Raw genomic sequence first — 16,717 nt, forward strand, 5'->3', positions numbered from 1 at the left:
GGTCATTGACTTTCAACGAATCATTCTGTTCGGACCATTTGCTTCGCTTCGTTAAAGTGAGAAGGTACTCTTTAACTAGGCGTCTCCAGACGTGGTTCATAAGCTGCTGTATGTTTTCCACGACTTGAAGGATGCTGGCATGGTTGATGAAAAGTCTCCTTGTGGCATTGAATGGTAAGGTCTCTGCACTAGAAAATGATTTGGTGTGATGGGTTCTTCTTTGTCTGGTACGTCAGCCACATGTGTAAGTGGTCGAGAGTTCAGCATGCTTTCGGTCTCAACCATGATGGTATGGAAGACATCTGATGTAAGCCTCTTGCTCCCTAGAATGATCACAATGATCCGTTTAGCATTTTGGAACAACCGTTCCCACGCACCACCAAAATGTGGTCCGTATGGTGGGTTAAATTTCCAAACTGTGTTCATTATAAGAAGTTCAGAGGCAATGCGTTGATTGTCGAGACTACGGACGCATTGCTTCAATTCTTCGTTTGCCCCGACAAATGTTTTGCCGTTGTCACTTAGAATAAGTTTTGGTTGACACCTTCGTGATGCAAAACGTCGGAGGGCGTTGAGAAAAGTCCGTGTTCAAATCAGGGCATTAGCGAAAGGGAATTGCTAGAGAGTATCAGGAAACCTGCACGCTGGTAGTGGAGCCTTTAACGGCTGGATATTTTGGGCATCAAAACGGCGGCACAAAAAACAACGAAATTTGATGCTTAACAGTGTTTTCCTGAGGCCGATAGCGACGTATCACTGTTGAACAAAAGCTTTGACGGCTTCGGTACTTTGGTGTATACAAATTCGATGCGCATGCTCAAGATACAGGCGTTTTATTGAGTCTTTGGCATGAAGAATGTTTGGTAATTTTGCTAATTGTAACTCTTCAGGAGCAAATTGTAGTCGGCCTTGTGATCTAAGTATTCAGTTTATGTCTAAATACGGATTTAGGGATCAAATCTCGCATTTAGAGTCTAGTTTACGTCCTCTTCTTAGCGAGGCGAGTGAAACTGAATGGAAAACTTTTTTCTGTGAAATTCAAATTAAGTGACTGTGTGCTTGGTTGATGTCGTCTGCAGTGTACTGCTCTTTGTTATTTCGTTCTTTTTTAATTCTGAAGAGAAGGTTGTAAATAGTTGCGAGTGTTAACAGCAGTTTTGTCTAAGCTCGAAAACGTGTTGGGTCAATGACTGGTTCTTTCGGTTTTGCTGTACTCAATAAGTGAACAAAAACTATTTTGTTTGCGGAGTTCCAGTCGGAGTACTGTTTCTTCGGGAAATCATGAGCCTGTAACCATTTAGAACATAATTCTTCTGATGCAGAGAATGAATTGTCAATTAAAACTTCAATTGAATAACTAAAACGAACGTTTTCGAACAATGCGGTCATCGTCAGGTTTAACAATTAAATGAAATCAATTAGAAAGTATATAAAATTGTCTTTGACTATAATTCTAAAAAATGAATTAAAGTAACATCGAATTTTTGAGAATATTTACAGTTAAAATCACATTTACAACATTTTACTTACACTTATTACACTGAAATCTATTCATTTTTGATTGCGGATTTTATGAAAATCCCGGGTATAATGCTTTCTATTCCTGAAAAAGGATTTTTACTTTCATTCCTATCTGTTTTCATTTTTTCATAATTCTTCTGGTTCTAGGCCACGTGTTCCATGGCCTGTAGGACTTTGATTTATTGATATTTAATGCCATTGTCTGGATTTTTAAGATTCGTGTATTTCGCGGATTCTGTTGGCGACAAACAGTTTCTGTTTCTTCTTAGAAACAATCCAATCAAGAACAACTCGACTGTCTGTCCAAAAATGTGTATCGTGTATCTTGAGTGTTTATTCTTTTTGAACTGATTTGAGTATTCGTATCCCAATTATTGTGGCCTCCAGCTCAAGTTTTGGAACGCTCAACGATTTTAATGGAGTTAACTTTCATTTACTGATTATGAAGCTGGTTTCTGTTTGTTTGGTGTTATCGTCAAAACTACGTATATAAATTATTGTTGCAATAGCACAAGTAGACGCATCAACAAAGATGTGCAATTGATGTTAAATTTCCTGTGAGCATGCAAGAAAATTGAGTGCTCACGAGTGTTCTATGGGGGTGATCTGAAATAGCTGTTTAGTGTTTTTTGCAGTGGTTTATGTAATTTCTCAGGTAGCGGTGTGTCCCTTTTATAACCCAGTTGCCAAATTTGTTGCAATACAACCTTGAAGCGTATAGTCACCGGTGACGCAATACTGACGGGGTCAAAAATCGATGCTACAAGACTGAAAAGTTTTCTTTGGGGATACATTGTTGCATTCTTTGGAAATTCTTCCGATGGTTTTAAGAAAAATTTATCATCAACGGAATTCCATTTTTGTCCTAATACGCGAGTGAAATCTTTTGACTCGTCTAACTCTTCACATGGAATTCCTTCGAGAACTTCAGGACATTTAGATAAGAACCTGGTCAATTTAAAACCCCCTCGTTGGAGGCACTCTTTGACTTGCATTACAGTGTCTTTCGCTTCAGTGATAGTGGGCAGCGAATGAACGTAGTCGTGCATATAAAATTGTTTCGTTATTGCTGCAAATGCTTTGGGAAAATTTTCTGCATTGTCTTTAGCACATTGATTTAGAACAAAGATGGCCATTGAAGGCGAACACGTTGCCCCAAAAATCAAGCGAGTGAACTGATATTTCATTATAAAGTTGTTTTTTGACCAGAGAAAGCGAAGTGCTGATTGATCTTTTTGTTTGACAGCAATTTGCATGAAAATACTTTCAATATCTGCAAGAATTGCAACTGGATGCTCACAAAAACGTAGCAGTGTGCCAAGTAAGCTGTTCAAGAGATCTGGTCCTGTTAGGAGGTTGCTGTTCAATGACTGTCCTCGATACTTTGAAGCGGCATATGCCACCCGTCGGATTTTTCCCGGTTTGTTTGGATTTTGAACAGGATGATGAGGCAGGTACAATATTCTTTCAGTTTCAGATTTTGTCATTTTGACTGGTTTTATGTAATTTTTGATTAAGTCTGTTGAAAGCGTTTTATCCTATTTTTCTTTCAGCGTTGGATTATTACTTAGTCTTTTGTCCAAACACCGCAGCTGATTAAGAGCACAGTAATAATTGTTCTCCAAAAGTCAAGGCGTTTTCCAGGGAAAACCAGTTTCATATCTCTCAGAGTTATTGCGGATAGTTTTCCGAAAAACCAATAAGGCATCATTGTCTTCATCTGAAAGAACAGAACTGTTTTCTTGGGTTCCTTCACGTTCAATTTTCCGGAATTGCTCAACTAAATCGCTTAAATGTGGTTCTTCTGTCTGCTGTCTTGAGACATGATAAATAAATGGTTTGGTTGTTGTTGAAGGATGTCTAAATGTAGATTCGGAAGGATTGAGAGAAGTTTCATACTCCCAGCTAATGTCCATCCGAGTTTTGTTTTCACACCAAACGGTTGATTTATGTTTCCGGGCATTACTTCGATTGGATGAGTGTAAGCAAAAGTGTTTACACCTAACAGGGCTCCAGTTTTGCCACCAGCAACCTGCGGAAAATAGATGTGGTGGAGATTATTAAACGTGTCACATATTTGATTCAACTCAAATACGTTGGCTGGTCTGACGTTCATTGCTGGCGTGCTGTATGCACGAGATATCTCAAAGCTTTGTCTCATCGATTTATATGGAGTGATAATGACTGGCGTTGTCATGATGATGACTAGTGGCATCAGCTGTAGTTGTTCAAGCCAGTCTCTCTGATGAGACGGCTTTTTATTTACGCAGAAGGTTTGACTATTTGAAGGAGAATCGAGGGTATTTCTCTGAGTATTTGACTCTTTCGTTTTACCAAAAAGCTGTCCATAGCGAAAGTGTTGTTGTTTGTTTTGGTTTGGTGACATTTCATTTGATGAATGCTGTATAGGACCAAATGGAGCATGTTGTGTTGCTGTTATTATTAAACATTGCAAATGTTGGACCAGGCAACTGGGAAATTTAATTTTGGTAGTTATTGTTGTTGTTATAAAATGTTGTGGCAGGGGGTCTGTGGTTCAACTGTAAATGATCAGCTGTGTACTATTTATCAATTTTGGTAGTCCTAGCAAATGGTTCACCGCTGCAGAATTACAACCAATTATTGTTTTTATCCTGTATGGTTGTACAAATTGACTTGGTTCGACGTTATTCTCAATCTCATTCAAGTGCTTGCCGACGAGATGTTGCTGGTGTAAATTCTTTAATGACTGTGAACTTCCAGCTATCTGTTCTTCTGTATTGTGCTCAATTTTCCTCGTTGCGACTGAGTTCAATATCTTAAAAGGATGGTTTAACAGCTCTCCATTCGCATCATATATATTTTCCCCGTTTCGTTTGACGGCATTGTGTTTTGCGAAGTACCAGGGTTTATTTGAGTATTCATTTGAGAATTGGACACCATTACTGTGGGATAACTGTATCTTATTTCTGAAGAAATCGTAGTTTTTGCTATAGTACCAGGAGGAAACTGATAACTGTAATTTTTTTCTGTACTCATTGCGGTTTGCTGTACATTCTGAGTTTGAATTTGACACACTTGCTCTTTGAGACTTTGTTCATTGTTGTCAAGTTCTCCAGATTCAACTCGCGGTTCATGAATTTTCTTTTTTGGTATGACAACTGCTGGCACTGTTTGTTTGCCACTTATATTATCTCTTGTAGCGGAAAGAACTTACAATTCCAATTGGTTCTGTGCAGTAGAATTTTCTAAATCGATCTGTGTTTCACGGTTTTTCAAAAGTACTTGATCAGTTTGTTGAGCTTGAATTAATAAAAAGGGGTCCTGGGGTTGTTCATATGATGGTGTTACCTGTTGAATGGCACTAGGGGAGTTAGTTGTAAAAGTTGACATGTTATCAATATTGTTAGGTACAGGAAACTGAATGTAAGGTTTGTTCTGAATACAACTTTCATTACCATATTGATACGTCTGAAGGTACGTATCCTCAGCGGGTATTTTCTGTTGTTGAGGTATGTTAGGCTCAACGTTGTTTTTACTATATCCTGAAATATTTTCAGTTTTTTGTTTAGTATTTTGAATGTTGGTGTTATGTTGTTTGGTGTGAAAAATTGTGCTTGTGGCTGTTGACAGTTGCATTTTTGGCAAACCAACAAACTTTTTGCTGGAGGTTACATCAACCTCAAACGAAACGTCTATTAGTTGCTTTGTTGGAAGTAATGTGATATCTCCTGATGCGTTGGTATTCAGTTCGTCAGTTTGAATTGTGTCAAAGGCAAACGGATTTTTGGATGTATCCGGTTGTTGGTTCGCTTTGGCTTTTTTTGCTGAGAAAGTTTGACTAGTTCTCAGAAATTCTGATAACAGTGGTTGTGTTTTTCTGTTTGTTGGCAAAAAGAGGGAGGTTGAACTACAGCTTTAACTTCATTATTGTTGTTCTGAACCACCTATGTTGACTCCTGGGTTCGTGTAGGGGATGATCTGTTGGATTCAAGAAGGCGTGAGCTGCACTTCGAGCTGACGGTAATGTCATCTCGTAATCGTGTGGACGACTGGCTAAGTTGTCCGTCGTCATCCAGGCTATTGACTTCATGTTCAAAGATCTGCAATTTCGAGAAAAGGTTTGACTGTCTTTCTGTTATTGATGAAACTGTGCTTAGATGAGGGTTTTCGAGGAAAACGTTTTCAGCGGCTTTCCTCAGTTCTTCCTTTGCTTCTCTGATATTGTTGATTAGAAGAGTCAGCGTCCTAAAATTTTTTCTCTGCGAAATTGCGGTTTGCAGAAGATCGAGCTGATTCTTGAAATTCAATTCTGACATCTTGAAAAGGTTCAGTGCGATTTGGCATCTCTAAGTGTTTTTCTTTGTTATCTTGTTGTTTTAGAATTTGTCAACTTCGTACTTAGAAAAAAATTATTTTTGTTAATATTTTTTTGATTCCGATGAGATTAAAAAGATCTATGACACAAACAATGAAAGTCTGCTTTTCTAGGTTGTCAGCAAACATCCCATGTATAAAGGAAAAACGCAAATTAGGTCATTTATAAAAAGCAAGATCTGATTCTGAAAAGGTAGAACTTTTCTATCAAAACTTTTCGCAGCTTTTTTTATTAGCAAGCGTGTCCTTTTCTAACAGGATAAAACGACACTCGATTTTTGTTTTGATGCGCCTGAATTTTAACTGTCATCAACTCTTTTTTTATCGAAAAGTTGCAAAAGAATCAGTAATTTTTTGTCCAAAGGTTCGAAATATTGCCAGAATTTTAAGAAAGTTAACAGCTGCTTCGTTGCTCAAGCTATGGTAAGAAAAATTCGAGTTTTGAATCAATGTTTTTTAAAGGGGCAACGGGACTTCATAGGTAACGTCTGAGACCTAGGGCAATCATCTGCGGTAACGTTTGAAACCAAAAACAAATGTCATTGCCTTCTCTAGGTGACAACTGAAACCTACATTTTCCAAAAGAAAATGTCACAGTTCATATTTTGATTTTTTTAAGCTATAGTAAAAAAAATGTCGTCAAAGAACACCCGTTGTCATAGAATACCCATTGTCGTAGAGTAACCTTTGTCGTTGAGCACCAACAAGACAGAATTCCGCCAACAAGTAAATCTTTTAGAATTCCAGTAACTGTGTAAATTAGAATTCCACCACCAAACTGTCATCAATAAACTCAAATTATATTCAATAGAGCGGGCGGGAAAAAAGGGGGTGCTTCTGAGCAAGAAAAATATGTTTGTCAGAATTGCAAAAACATTCGCACAGAAAATCACCAAAAAACTATGTACTCTATGTGTAGAGAACACGTTTCTAGTAATGTAAATTCAGTAAGATAATGTTAAGTTCAGTCTCTTTTATCGGAGAGTTACTGTTTTACACGTGTTATTTGGACGAAGTCAATTTCCCACTTTTTTGGCGGGAAGAGTTTCAACTTTTCTAATATTTTCTTTTGCCATCTTGAATTGATGCATCATCAACATTTTCCATTGATTTTCTTTTGCTATCAGCCTCATATCAAAACTTTCCTCTTCTTATATTTTTTTGTGTTTTTGGGGCATTACGATATTGGGGCCGTACTGATGTCAAATTGTCTTAAATTGCAGTCGGCTGGGACGGAAACGTGTGCATGCAAGCGAAACCTTTAAAACCTCCTGCGCCAAAAAGTATTGTTTGGCTGTACTCTTCCGACACTAATCTGGCCTTGTAACTGCTTATTTCACCATAAAGTCCAAAGCTGATATCAAAGTTTCAACTACTGTCTATAATTTTGCCTCAATTGTTTCCAGTGACTACAAACATTAGATTCATTTAATGAGGCCGATTCATCTTTCATTGTTATCTTAACGTTTTTCCTTTTCCAGGACTTCTTTTACATTTTTGGAGAAAAGAATGTACTACACAAGTTCGTTACGGAATAGAATCTCATTTTATCTGGTTGTGAATCGGAATGCTGCGGTGTTTTGTAATTTCATCTCAAGTTGAATGTAACCTCATGAGACAAAAGTTTTTTGCGTTGTGCACCTTTATTGTGCCACGCTAAATCTCAATATCTATAGAGAAAGACAGCTCTAATCAGACATCTCAATCGAAGCCTTCAAGAATATCTATTTGACGAAGCGTACATGTAATGTCCATGTAATTTGTATTTCTTGCGTAATGTGAAAACGACGAGAAAAAAGACCAGAAGTGTGTTATAATTCAAAACATTTGAACCTCACTTGAGCTCGAGAAAATAAATTTTTAAAGTAATCAAATCAAGTTTTAGAGTGCTTTGAATAATACAATTTTTCCAGCTGCCTGCATCAAAAATATTGGTCGAACATAGATTGTTGAACAAAATGATAAGTAGGGCTGGTATAAATGTCTCAACTCCCTTTCATTTCGGGTTGGTACAATAAACGAGGAAACTTCTTTAAACTTATAACTGTTTAAATGTTATTTCGTAAAACAGCTCTTATCTCTAGCAGCTCTACTGTTTTCGAAGAACAATCTAAGAAAAGTACAGAAAAAATATAAAAATTTGCAGATTACATATATTTATATGAACTTGCGTACTCAGAAAAAAAATATATTTTGTTGATATTTTTTTGATTCTGATGAGATTAAATTGATCTATGAAACAAACAATGAAAGTCTGCTTTTCTAGGTCGTCTGCAAACATCCCATGTATAAAGGAAAAACACAAAGTAGGTCATTTATAAAAAGCAAGAAGAGAAGCGGGCCCAGTACTGACCCCTTTGGTAAACTAATCAACAACTTCTGCACAGAGGAGGAAAATTTTTCACTTTTGTAACTTGATTTCTAACAAGCAGCTAATTGTGGAAAAAACAATTAAATATTCATCATAACTGAAACGAGCTAACTTACTCAGCAAAACGTTAGAATGATTTTTTATCGAACGCTTTTTCATGGTCTGGATAGAAGGTGTATGAGCGAGAGTTTCGATTTTGATGCACAGATTCATGATCCACGAAGTCAATCAGTTGTATAGAGCAGCTTTTGTTAGATTGACAACCGAACACTTCCGGTTGAAGTTCAGGTTTGATGTGCTCATAAATACGTCCATATAAAAGAACAGTGAAATCATAACACGCAAGTTGATTTGTCCGTAACTTTTTTTCCGCTGATTTTTCCAAACTGTGTTCGTTATAAGAAGTTCAGAGGCAATGCGTTGATTGTCGAGACTACGGACGCATTGCTTCAATTCTTCGTTTGCCCCGACAAATGTTTTGCCGTTGTCACTTAGAATAAGTTTTGGTTGACACCTTCGTGATGCAAAACGTCGGAGGGCGTTGAGAAAAGTCCGTGTTCAAATCAGGGCATTAGCGAAAGGGAATTGCTAGAGAGTATCAGGAAACCTGCACGCTGGTAGTGGAGCCTTTAACGGCTGGATATTTTGGGCATCAAAACGGCGGCACAAAAAACAACGAAATTTGATGCTTAACAGTGTTTTCCTGAGGCCGATAGCGACGTATCACTGTTGAACAAAAGCTTTGACGGCTTCGGTACTTTGGTGTATACAAATTCGATGCGCATGCTCAAGATACAGGCGTTTTATTGAGTCTTTGGCATGAAGAATGTTTGGTAATTTTGCTAATTGTAACTCTTCAGGAGCAAATTGTAGTCGGCCTTGTGATCTAAGTATTCAGTTTATGTCTAAATACGGATTTAGGGATCAAATCTCGCATTTAGAGTCTAGTTTACGTCCTCTTCTTAGCGAGGCGAGTGAAACTGAATGGAAAATTTTTTCTGTGAAATTCAAATTAAGTGACTGTGTGCTTGGTTGATGTCGTCTGCAGTGTACTGCTCTTTGTTATTTCGTTCTTTTTTAATTCTGAAGAGAAGGTTGTAAATAGTTGCGAGTGTTAACAGCAGTTTTGTCTAAGTTCGAAAACGTGTTGGGTCAATGACTGGTTCTTTCGGTTTTGCTGTACTCAATAAGTGAACAAAAACTATTTTGTTTGCGGAGTTCCAGTCGGAGTACTGTTTCTTCGGGAAATCATGAGCCTGTAACCATTTAGAACATAATTCTTCTGATGCAGAGAATGAATTGTCAATTAAAACTTCAATTGAATAACTAAAACGAACGTTTTCGAACAATGCGGTCATCGTCAGGTTTAACAATTAAATGAAATCAATTAGAAAGTATATAAAATTGTCTTTGACTATAATTCTAAGAAATGAATTAAAGTAACATCGAATTTTTGAGAATATTTACAGTTAAAATCACATTTACAACATTTTACTTACACTGATTACACTGAAATCAATTCATTTTTGATTGCGGATTTTATGAAAATCCCGGGTATAATGCTTTCTATTCCTGAAAAAGGATTTCTACTTTCATTCCTATCTGTTTTCATTTTTTCATAATTCTTCTGGTTCTAGGCCACGTGTTCCATGGCCTGTAGGACTTTGATTTATTGATATTTAATGCCATTGTCTGGATTTTTAAGATTCGTGTATTTCGCGGATTCTGTTGGTGACAAACAGTTTCTGTTTCTTCTTAGAAACAATCCAATCAAGAACAACTCGACTGTCTGTCCAAAAATGTGTATCGTGTATCTTGAGTGTTTATTCTTTTTGAACTGATTTGAGTATTCGTATCCCAATTATTGTGGCCTCCAGCTCAAGTTTTGGAACGCTCAACGATTTTAATGGAGTTAACTTTCATTTACTGATTATGAAGCTGGTTTCTGTTTGTTTGGTGTTATCGTCAAAACTACGTATATAAATTATTGTTGCAATAGCACAAGTAGACGCATCAACAAAGATGTGCAATTGATGTTCAATTTCCTGTGAGCATGCAAGAAAATTGAGTGCTCCCGAGTGTTCTATGGGGGTGATCTGAAATAGCTGTTTAGTGTTTTTTGCAGTGGTTTATGTAATTTCTCAGGTAGCGGTGTGTCCCTTTTTTAACCCAGTTGCCAAATTTGTTGCAATACAACCTTGAAGCGTATAGTCACCGGTGACGCAATACTGACGGGGTCAAAAATCGATGCTACAAGACTGAAAAGTTTTCTTTGGGGATACATTGTTGCATTCTTTGGAAATTCTTCCGATGGTTTTAAGAAAAATTTATCATCAACGGAATTCCATTTTTGTCCTAATACGCGAGTGAAATCTTTTGACTCGTCTAACTCTTCACATGGAATTCCTTCGAGAACTTCAGGACATTTAGATAAGAACCTGGTCAATTTAAAACCCCCTCGTTGGAGGCACTCTTTGACTTGCATTACAGTGTCTTTCGCTTCAGTGATAGTGGGCAGCGAATGAACGTAGTCGTGCATATAAAATTGTTTCGTTATTGCTGCAAATGCTTTGGGAAAATTTTCTGCATTGTCTTTAGCACATTGATTTAGAACAAAGATGGCCATTGAAGGCGAACACGTTGCCCCAAAAATCAAGCGAGTGAACTGATATTTCAATATACAGTTGTTTTTTGACCAGAGAAAGCGAAGTGCTGATTGATCTTTTTGTTTGACAGCAATTTGCATGAAAATATTTTCAATATCTGCAAGAATTGCAACTGGATGCTCACAAAAACGTAGCAGTGTGCCAAGTAAGCTGTTCAAGAGATCTGGTCCTGTTAGGAGGTTGCTGTTCAATGACTGTCGTCGATACTTTGAAGCGGCATTTGCCACCCGTCGGATTTTTCCCGGTTTGTTCGGATTTTGAACAGGATGATGAGGCAGGTACCATATTCTTTCAGTTTCAGATTTTGTCATTTTGACTGGTTTTATGTAATTTTTGATTAAGTCTGTTGAAAGCGTTTTATCCTATTTTTCTTTCAGCGTTGGATTATTACTTAGTCTTTTGTCCAAACACCGCAGCTGATTAAGAGCACAGTAATAATTGTTCTCCAAAAGGCAAGGCGTTTTCCAGGGAAAACCAGTTTCATATCTCTCAGAGTTATTGCGGATAGTTTTCCGAAAAACCAATAAGGCATCATTGTCTTCATCTGAAAGAACAGAACTGTTTTCTTGGGTTCCTTCACGTTCAATTTTCCGGAATTGCTCAACTAAATCGCTTAAATGTGGTTCTTCCGTCTGCTGTCTTGAGACATGATAAATAAATGGTTTGGTTGTTGTTGAAGGATGTCTAAATGTAGATTCGGAAGGATTGAGAGAAGTTTCATACTCCCAGCTAATGTCCATCCGAGTTTTGTTTTCACACCAAACGGTTGATTTATGTTTCCGGGCATTACTTCGATTGGATGAGTGTAAGCAAAAGTGTTTACACCTAACAGGGCTCCAGTTTTGCCACCAGCAACCTGCGGAAAATAGATGTGGTGGAGATTATTAAACGTGTCACATATTTGATTCAACTCAAATACGTTGGCTGGTCTGACGTTCATTGCTGGCGTGCTGTATGCACGAGATATCTCAAAGCTTTGTCTCATTGATTTATATGGAGTGATGATGACTGGCGTTGTCATGATGATGACTAGTGGCATCAGCTGTAGTTGTTCAAGCCAGTCTCTCTGATGAGACGGCTTTTTATTTACGCAGAAGGTTTGACTATTTGAAGGAGAATCGAGGGTATTTCTCTGAGTATTTGACTCTTTCGTTTTACCAAAAATCTGTCCATAGCGAAAGTGTTGTTGTTTGTTTTGGTTTGGTGACATTTCATTTGATGAATGCTGTATAGGACCAAATGGAGCATGTTGTGTTGCTGTTATTATTAAACATTGCAAATGTTGGACCAGGCAACTGGGAAATTTAATTTTGGTAGTTATTGTTGTTGTTATAAAATGTTGTGGCAGGGGGTCTGTGGTTCAACTGTAAATGATCAGCTGTGTACTATTTGTCAATTTTGGTAGTCCTAGCAAATGGTTCACCGCTGCAGAATTACAACCAATTATTATTTTTATCCTGTATGGTTGTACAAATTGACTTGGTTCGACGTTATTCTCAATCTCATTCAAGTGCTTGCCGACGAGATGTTGCTGGTGTAAATTCTTTAATGACTGTGAACTTCCAGCTATCTGTTCTTCTGTATTGTGCTCAATTTTCCTCGTTGCGACTGAGTTCAATATCTTAAAAGGATGGTTTAACAGCTCTCCATTCGCATCATATATATTTTCCCCGTTTCGTTTGACGGCATTGTGTTTTGCGAAGTACCAGGGTTTATTTGAGTATTCATTTGAGAATTGGACACCATTACTGTGGGATAACTGTATCTTATTTCTGAAGAAATCGTAGTTTTTGCTATAGTACCAGGAGGAAACTGATAACTGTAATTCTTTTCTGTACTCATTGCGGTTTGCTGTACATTCTGAGTTTGAATTTGACACACTTGCTCTTTGAGACTTTGTTCATTGTTGTCAAGTTCTCCAGATTCAACTCGCGGTTCATGAATTTTCTTTTTTGGTATGACAACTGCTGGCACTGTTTGTTTGCCACTTATATTATCTCTTGTAGCGGAAAGAACTTACAATTCCAATTGGTTCTGTGCAGTAGAATTTTCTAAACCGATCTGTGTTTCACGGTTTTTCAAAAGTACTTGATCAGTTTGTTGAGCTTGAATTAATAAAAAGGGGTCCTGGGGTTGTTCATATGATGGTGTTACCTGTTGAATGGCACTAGGGGAGTTAGTTGTAAAAGTTGACATGTTATCAATATTGTTAGGTACAGGAAACTGAATGTAAGGTTTGTTCTGAATACAACTTTCATTACCATATTGATACGTCTGAAGGTACGTATCCTCAGCGGGTATTTTCTGTTGTTGAGGTATGTTAGGCTCAACGTTGTTTTTACTATATCCTAAAATATTTTCAGTTTTTTGTTTAGTATTTTGAATGTTGGTGTTATGTTGTTTGGTGTGAAAAATTGTGCTTGTGGCTGTTGACAGTTGCATTTTTGGCAAACCAACAAACTTTTTGCTGGAGGTTACATCAACCTCAAACGAAACGTCTATTAGTCGCTTTGTTGGAAGTAATGTGATGTCTCCTGATGCGTTGGTATTCAGTTCGTCAGTTTGAATTGTGTCAAAGGCAAACGGATTTTTGGATGTATCCAGTTGTTGGTTCGCTTTGGCTTTTTTTGCTGAGAAAGTTTGACTAGTTCTCAGAAATTCTGATAACAGTGGTTGTGTTTTTCTGTTTGTTGGCAAAAAGAGGGAGGTTGAACTACAGCTTTAACTTCATTATTGTTGTTCTGAACCACCTATGTTGACTCCTGGGTTCGTGTAGGGGATGATCTGTTGGATTCAAGAAGGCGTGAGCTGCACTTCGAGCTGACGGTAATGTCATCTCGTAATCGTGTGGACGACTGGCTAAGTTGTCCGTCGTCATCCAGGCTATTGACTTCATGTTCAAAGATCTGCAATTTCGAGAAAAGGTTTGACTGTCTTTCTGTTATTGATGAAACTGTGCTTAGATGAGGGTTTTCGAGGAAAACGTTTTCAGCGGCTTTCCTCAGTTCTTCCTTTGCTTCTCTGATATTGTTGATTAGAAGAGTCAGCGTCCTAAAATTTTTTCTCTGCGAAATTGCGGTTTGCAGAAGATCGAGCTGATTCTTGAAATTCAATTCTGACATCTTGAAAAGGTTCAGTGCGATTTGGCAGCTCTAAGTGTTTTTCTTTGTTATCTTGTTGTTTTAGAATTTGTCAACTTCGTACTTAGAAAAAAATTATGTTTGTTAAAATTTTTTTGATTCCGATGAGATTAAAAAGATCTACACAAACAATGAAAGTCTGCTTTTCTAGGTTGTCAGCAAACATCCCATGTATAAAGGAAAAACGCAAAGTAGGTCATTTTTAAAAAGCAAGATCTGATTCTGAAAAGGTAGAACTTTTCTATCAAAACTTTTCGCAGCTTTTTTATTAGCAAGCGTGTCCTTTTCTAACAGGATAAAACGACACTCGATTTTTGTTTTGATGCGCCTGAATTTTAACTGTCATCAACTCTTTTTTTATCGAAAAGTTGCAAAAGAATCAGTAATTTTTTGTCCAAAGGTTCGAAATATTGCCAGAATTTTAAGAAAGTTAACAGCTGCTTCGTTGCTCAAGCTATGGTAAGAAAAATTCGAGTTTTGAATCAATGTTTTTTAAAGGGGCAACGGGACTTCATAGGTAACGTCTGAGACCTAGGGCAATCATCTGCGGTAACGTTTGAAACCAAAAACAAATGTCATTGCCTTCTCTAGGTGACAACTGAAACCTACATTTTCCAAAAGAAAATGTCACAGTTCATATTTTGATTTTTTTAAGCTATAGTAAAAAAATGTCGTCAAAGAACACCCGTTGTCATAGAATACCCATTGTCGTAGAGTAACCTTTGTCGTTGAGCACCAACAAGACAGAATTCCGCCAACAAGTAAATCTTTTAGAATTCCAGTAACTGTGTAAATTAGAATTCCACCACCAAACTGTCATCAATAAACTCAAATTATATTCAATAGAGCGGGCGGGAAAAAAGGGGGTGCTTCTGAGCAAGAAAAATATGTTTGTCAGAATTGCAAAAACATTCGCACAGAAAATCACCAAAAAACTATGTACTCTATGTGTAGAGAACACGTTTCTAGTAATGTAAATTCAGTAAGATAATGTTAAGTTCAGTCTCTTTTATCGGAGAGTTACTGTTTTACACGTGTTATTTGGACGAAGTCAATTTCCCACTTTTTTGGCGGGAAGAGTTTCAACTTTTCTAATATTTTCTTTTGCCATCTTGAATTGATGCATCATCAACATTTTCCATTGATTTTCTTTTGCTATCAGCCTCATATCAAAACTTTCCTCTTCTTATATTTTTTTGTGTTTTTGGGGCATTACGATATTGGGGCCGTACTGATGTCAAATTGTCTTAAATTGCAGTCGGCTGGGACGGAAACGTGTGCATGCAAGCGAAACCTTTAAAACCTCCTGCGCCAAAAAGTATTGTTTGGCTGTACTCTTCCGACACTAATCTGGCCTTGTAACTGCTTATTTCACCATAAAGTCCAAAGCTGATATCAAAGTTTCAACTACTGTCTATAATTTTGCCTCAATTGTTTCCAGTGACTACAAACATTAGATTCATTTAATGAGGCCGATTCATCTTTCATTGTTATCTTAACGTTTTTCCTTTTCCAGGACTTCTTTTACATTTTTGGAGAAAAGAATGTACTACACAAGTTCGTTACGGAATAGAATCTCATTTTATCTGGTTGTGAATCGGAATGCTGCGGTGTTTTGTAATTTCATCTCAAGTTGAATGTAACCTCATGAGACAAAAGTTTTTTGCGTTGTGCACCTTTATTGTGCCACGCTAAATCTCAATATCTATAGAGAAAGACAGCTCTAATCAGACATCTCAATCGAAGCCTTCAAGAATATCTATTTGACGAAGCGTACATGTAATGTCCATGTAATTTGTATTTCTTGCGTATTGTGAAAACGACGAGAAAAAAGACCAGAAGTGTGTTATAATTCAAAACATATGAACCTCACTTGAGCTCAAGAAAATAAATTTTTAAAGTAATCAAATCAAGTTTTAGAGTGCTTTGAATAATACAATTTTTCCAGCTGCCTGCATCAAAAATATTGGTCGAACATAGATTGTTGAACAAAATGATAAGTAGGGCTGGTATAAATGTCTCAACTCCCTTTCATTTCGGGTTGGTACAATAAACGAGGAAACTTCTTTAAACTTATAACTGTTTAAATGTTATTTCGTAAAGCAGCTCTTATCTCTAGCAGCTCTACTCTTTTCGAAGAACAATCTAAGAAAAATACAGAAAAAATATAAAAATTTGCAGATTACATATATTTATATGAACTTGCGTACTCAGAAAAAAAATATATTTTGTTAATATTTTTTTTTGATTCTGATGAGATTAAATTGATCTATGAAACAAACAATGAAAGTCTGCTTTTCTAGGTCGTCTGCAAACATCCCATGTATAAAGGAAAAACACAAAGTAGGTCATTTATAAAAAGCAAGAAGAGAAGCGGGCCCAGTACTGACCCCTTTGGTAAACTAATCAACAACTTCTGCACAGAGGAGGAAAATTTTTCACTTTTGTAACTTGATTTCTAACAAGCAGCTAATTGTGGAAAAAACAATTAAATATTCATCATAACTGAAACGAGCTAACTTACTCAGCAAAACGTTAGAATGATTTTTTATCGAACGCTTTTTCATGGTCTGGATAGAAGGTGTATGAGCGAGAGTTTCGATTTTGATGCACAGATTCATGATCCACGAAGTCAATCAGTTGTATAAAGCAGCTTTTGTTAG

General features: G+C 37.0%; 3 protein-coding genes across 5 annotated transcripts in view; 2 read left to right on the plus strand and 1 right to left on the minus strand.

The window, feature by feature from the left end:
• Positions 1 to 16,717, plus strand: part of LOC142344630 (NADH dehydrogenase [ubiquinone] 1 beta subcomplex subunit 9-like) — a 412,587-nt gene that overhangs the window by 77,782 nt on the left and 318,088 nt on the right. The gene's annotated exons all lie outside the window — the stretch shown is intronic.
• The window catches only part of LOC142344629 (serine/threonine-protein phosphatase 2A 55 kDa regulatory subunit B delta isoform-like), a 136,508-nt gene that overhangs the window by 77,782 nt on the left and 42,009 nt on the right, over positions 1 to 16,717 (plus strand). The gene's annotated exons all lie outside the window — the stretch shown is intronic.
• Positions 97 to 426, minus strand: LOC142344998 (uncharacterized). The gene has a single exon (XM_075397081.1). It carries the CDS (start codon positions 424 to 426, stop codon positions 97 to 99), a length of 330 nt encoding a protein of 109 aa, XP_075253196.1.

This window comes from Convolutriloba macropyga, chromosome 8 (assembly GCF_964194025.1).
Source record: "Convolutriloba macropyga chromosome 8, txConMacr16.3, whole genome shotgun sequence".
NCBI lineage: Eukaryota > Metazoa > Xenacoelomorpha > Acoela > Convolutidae > Convolutriloba > Convolutriloba macropyga.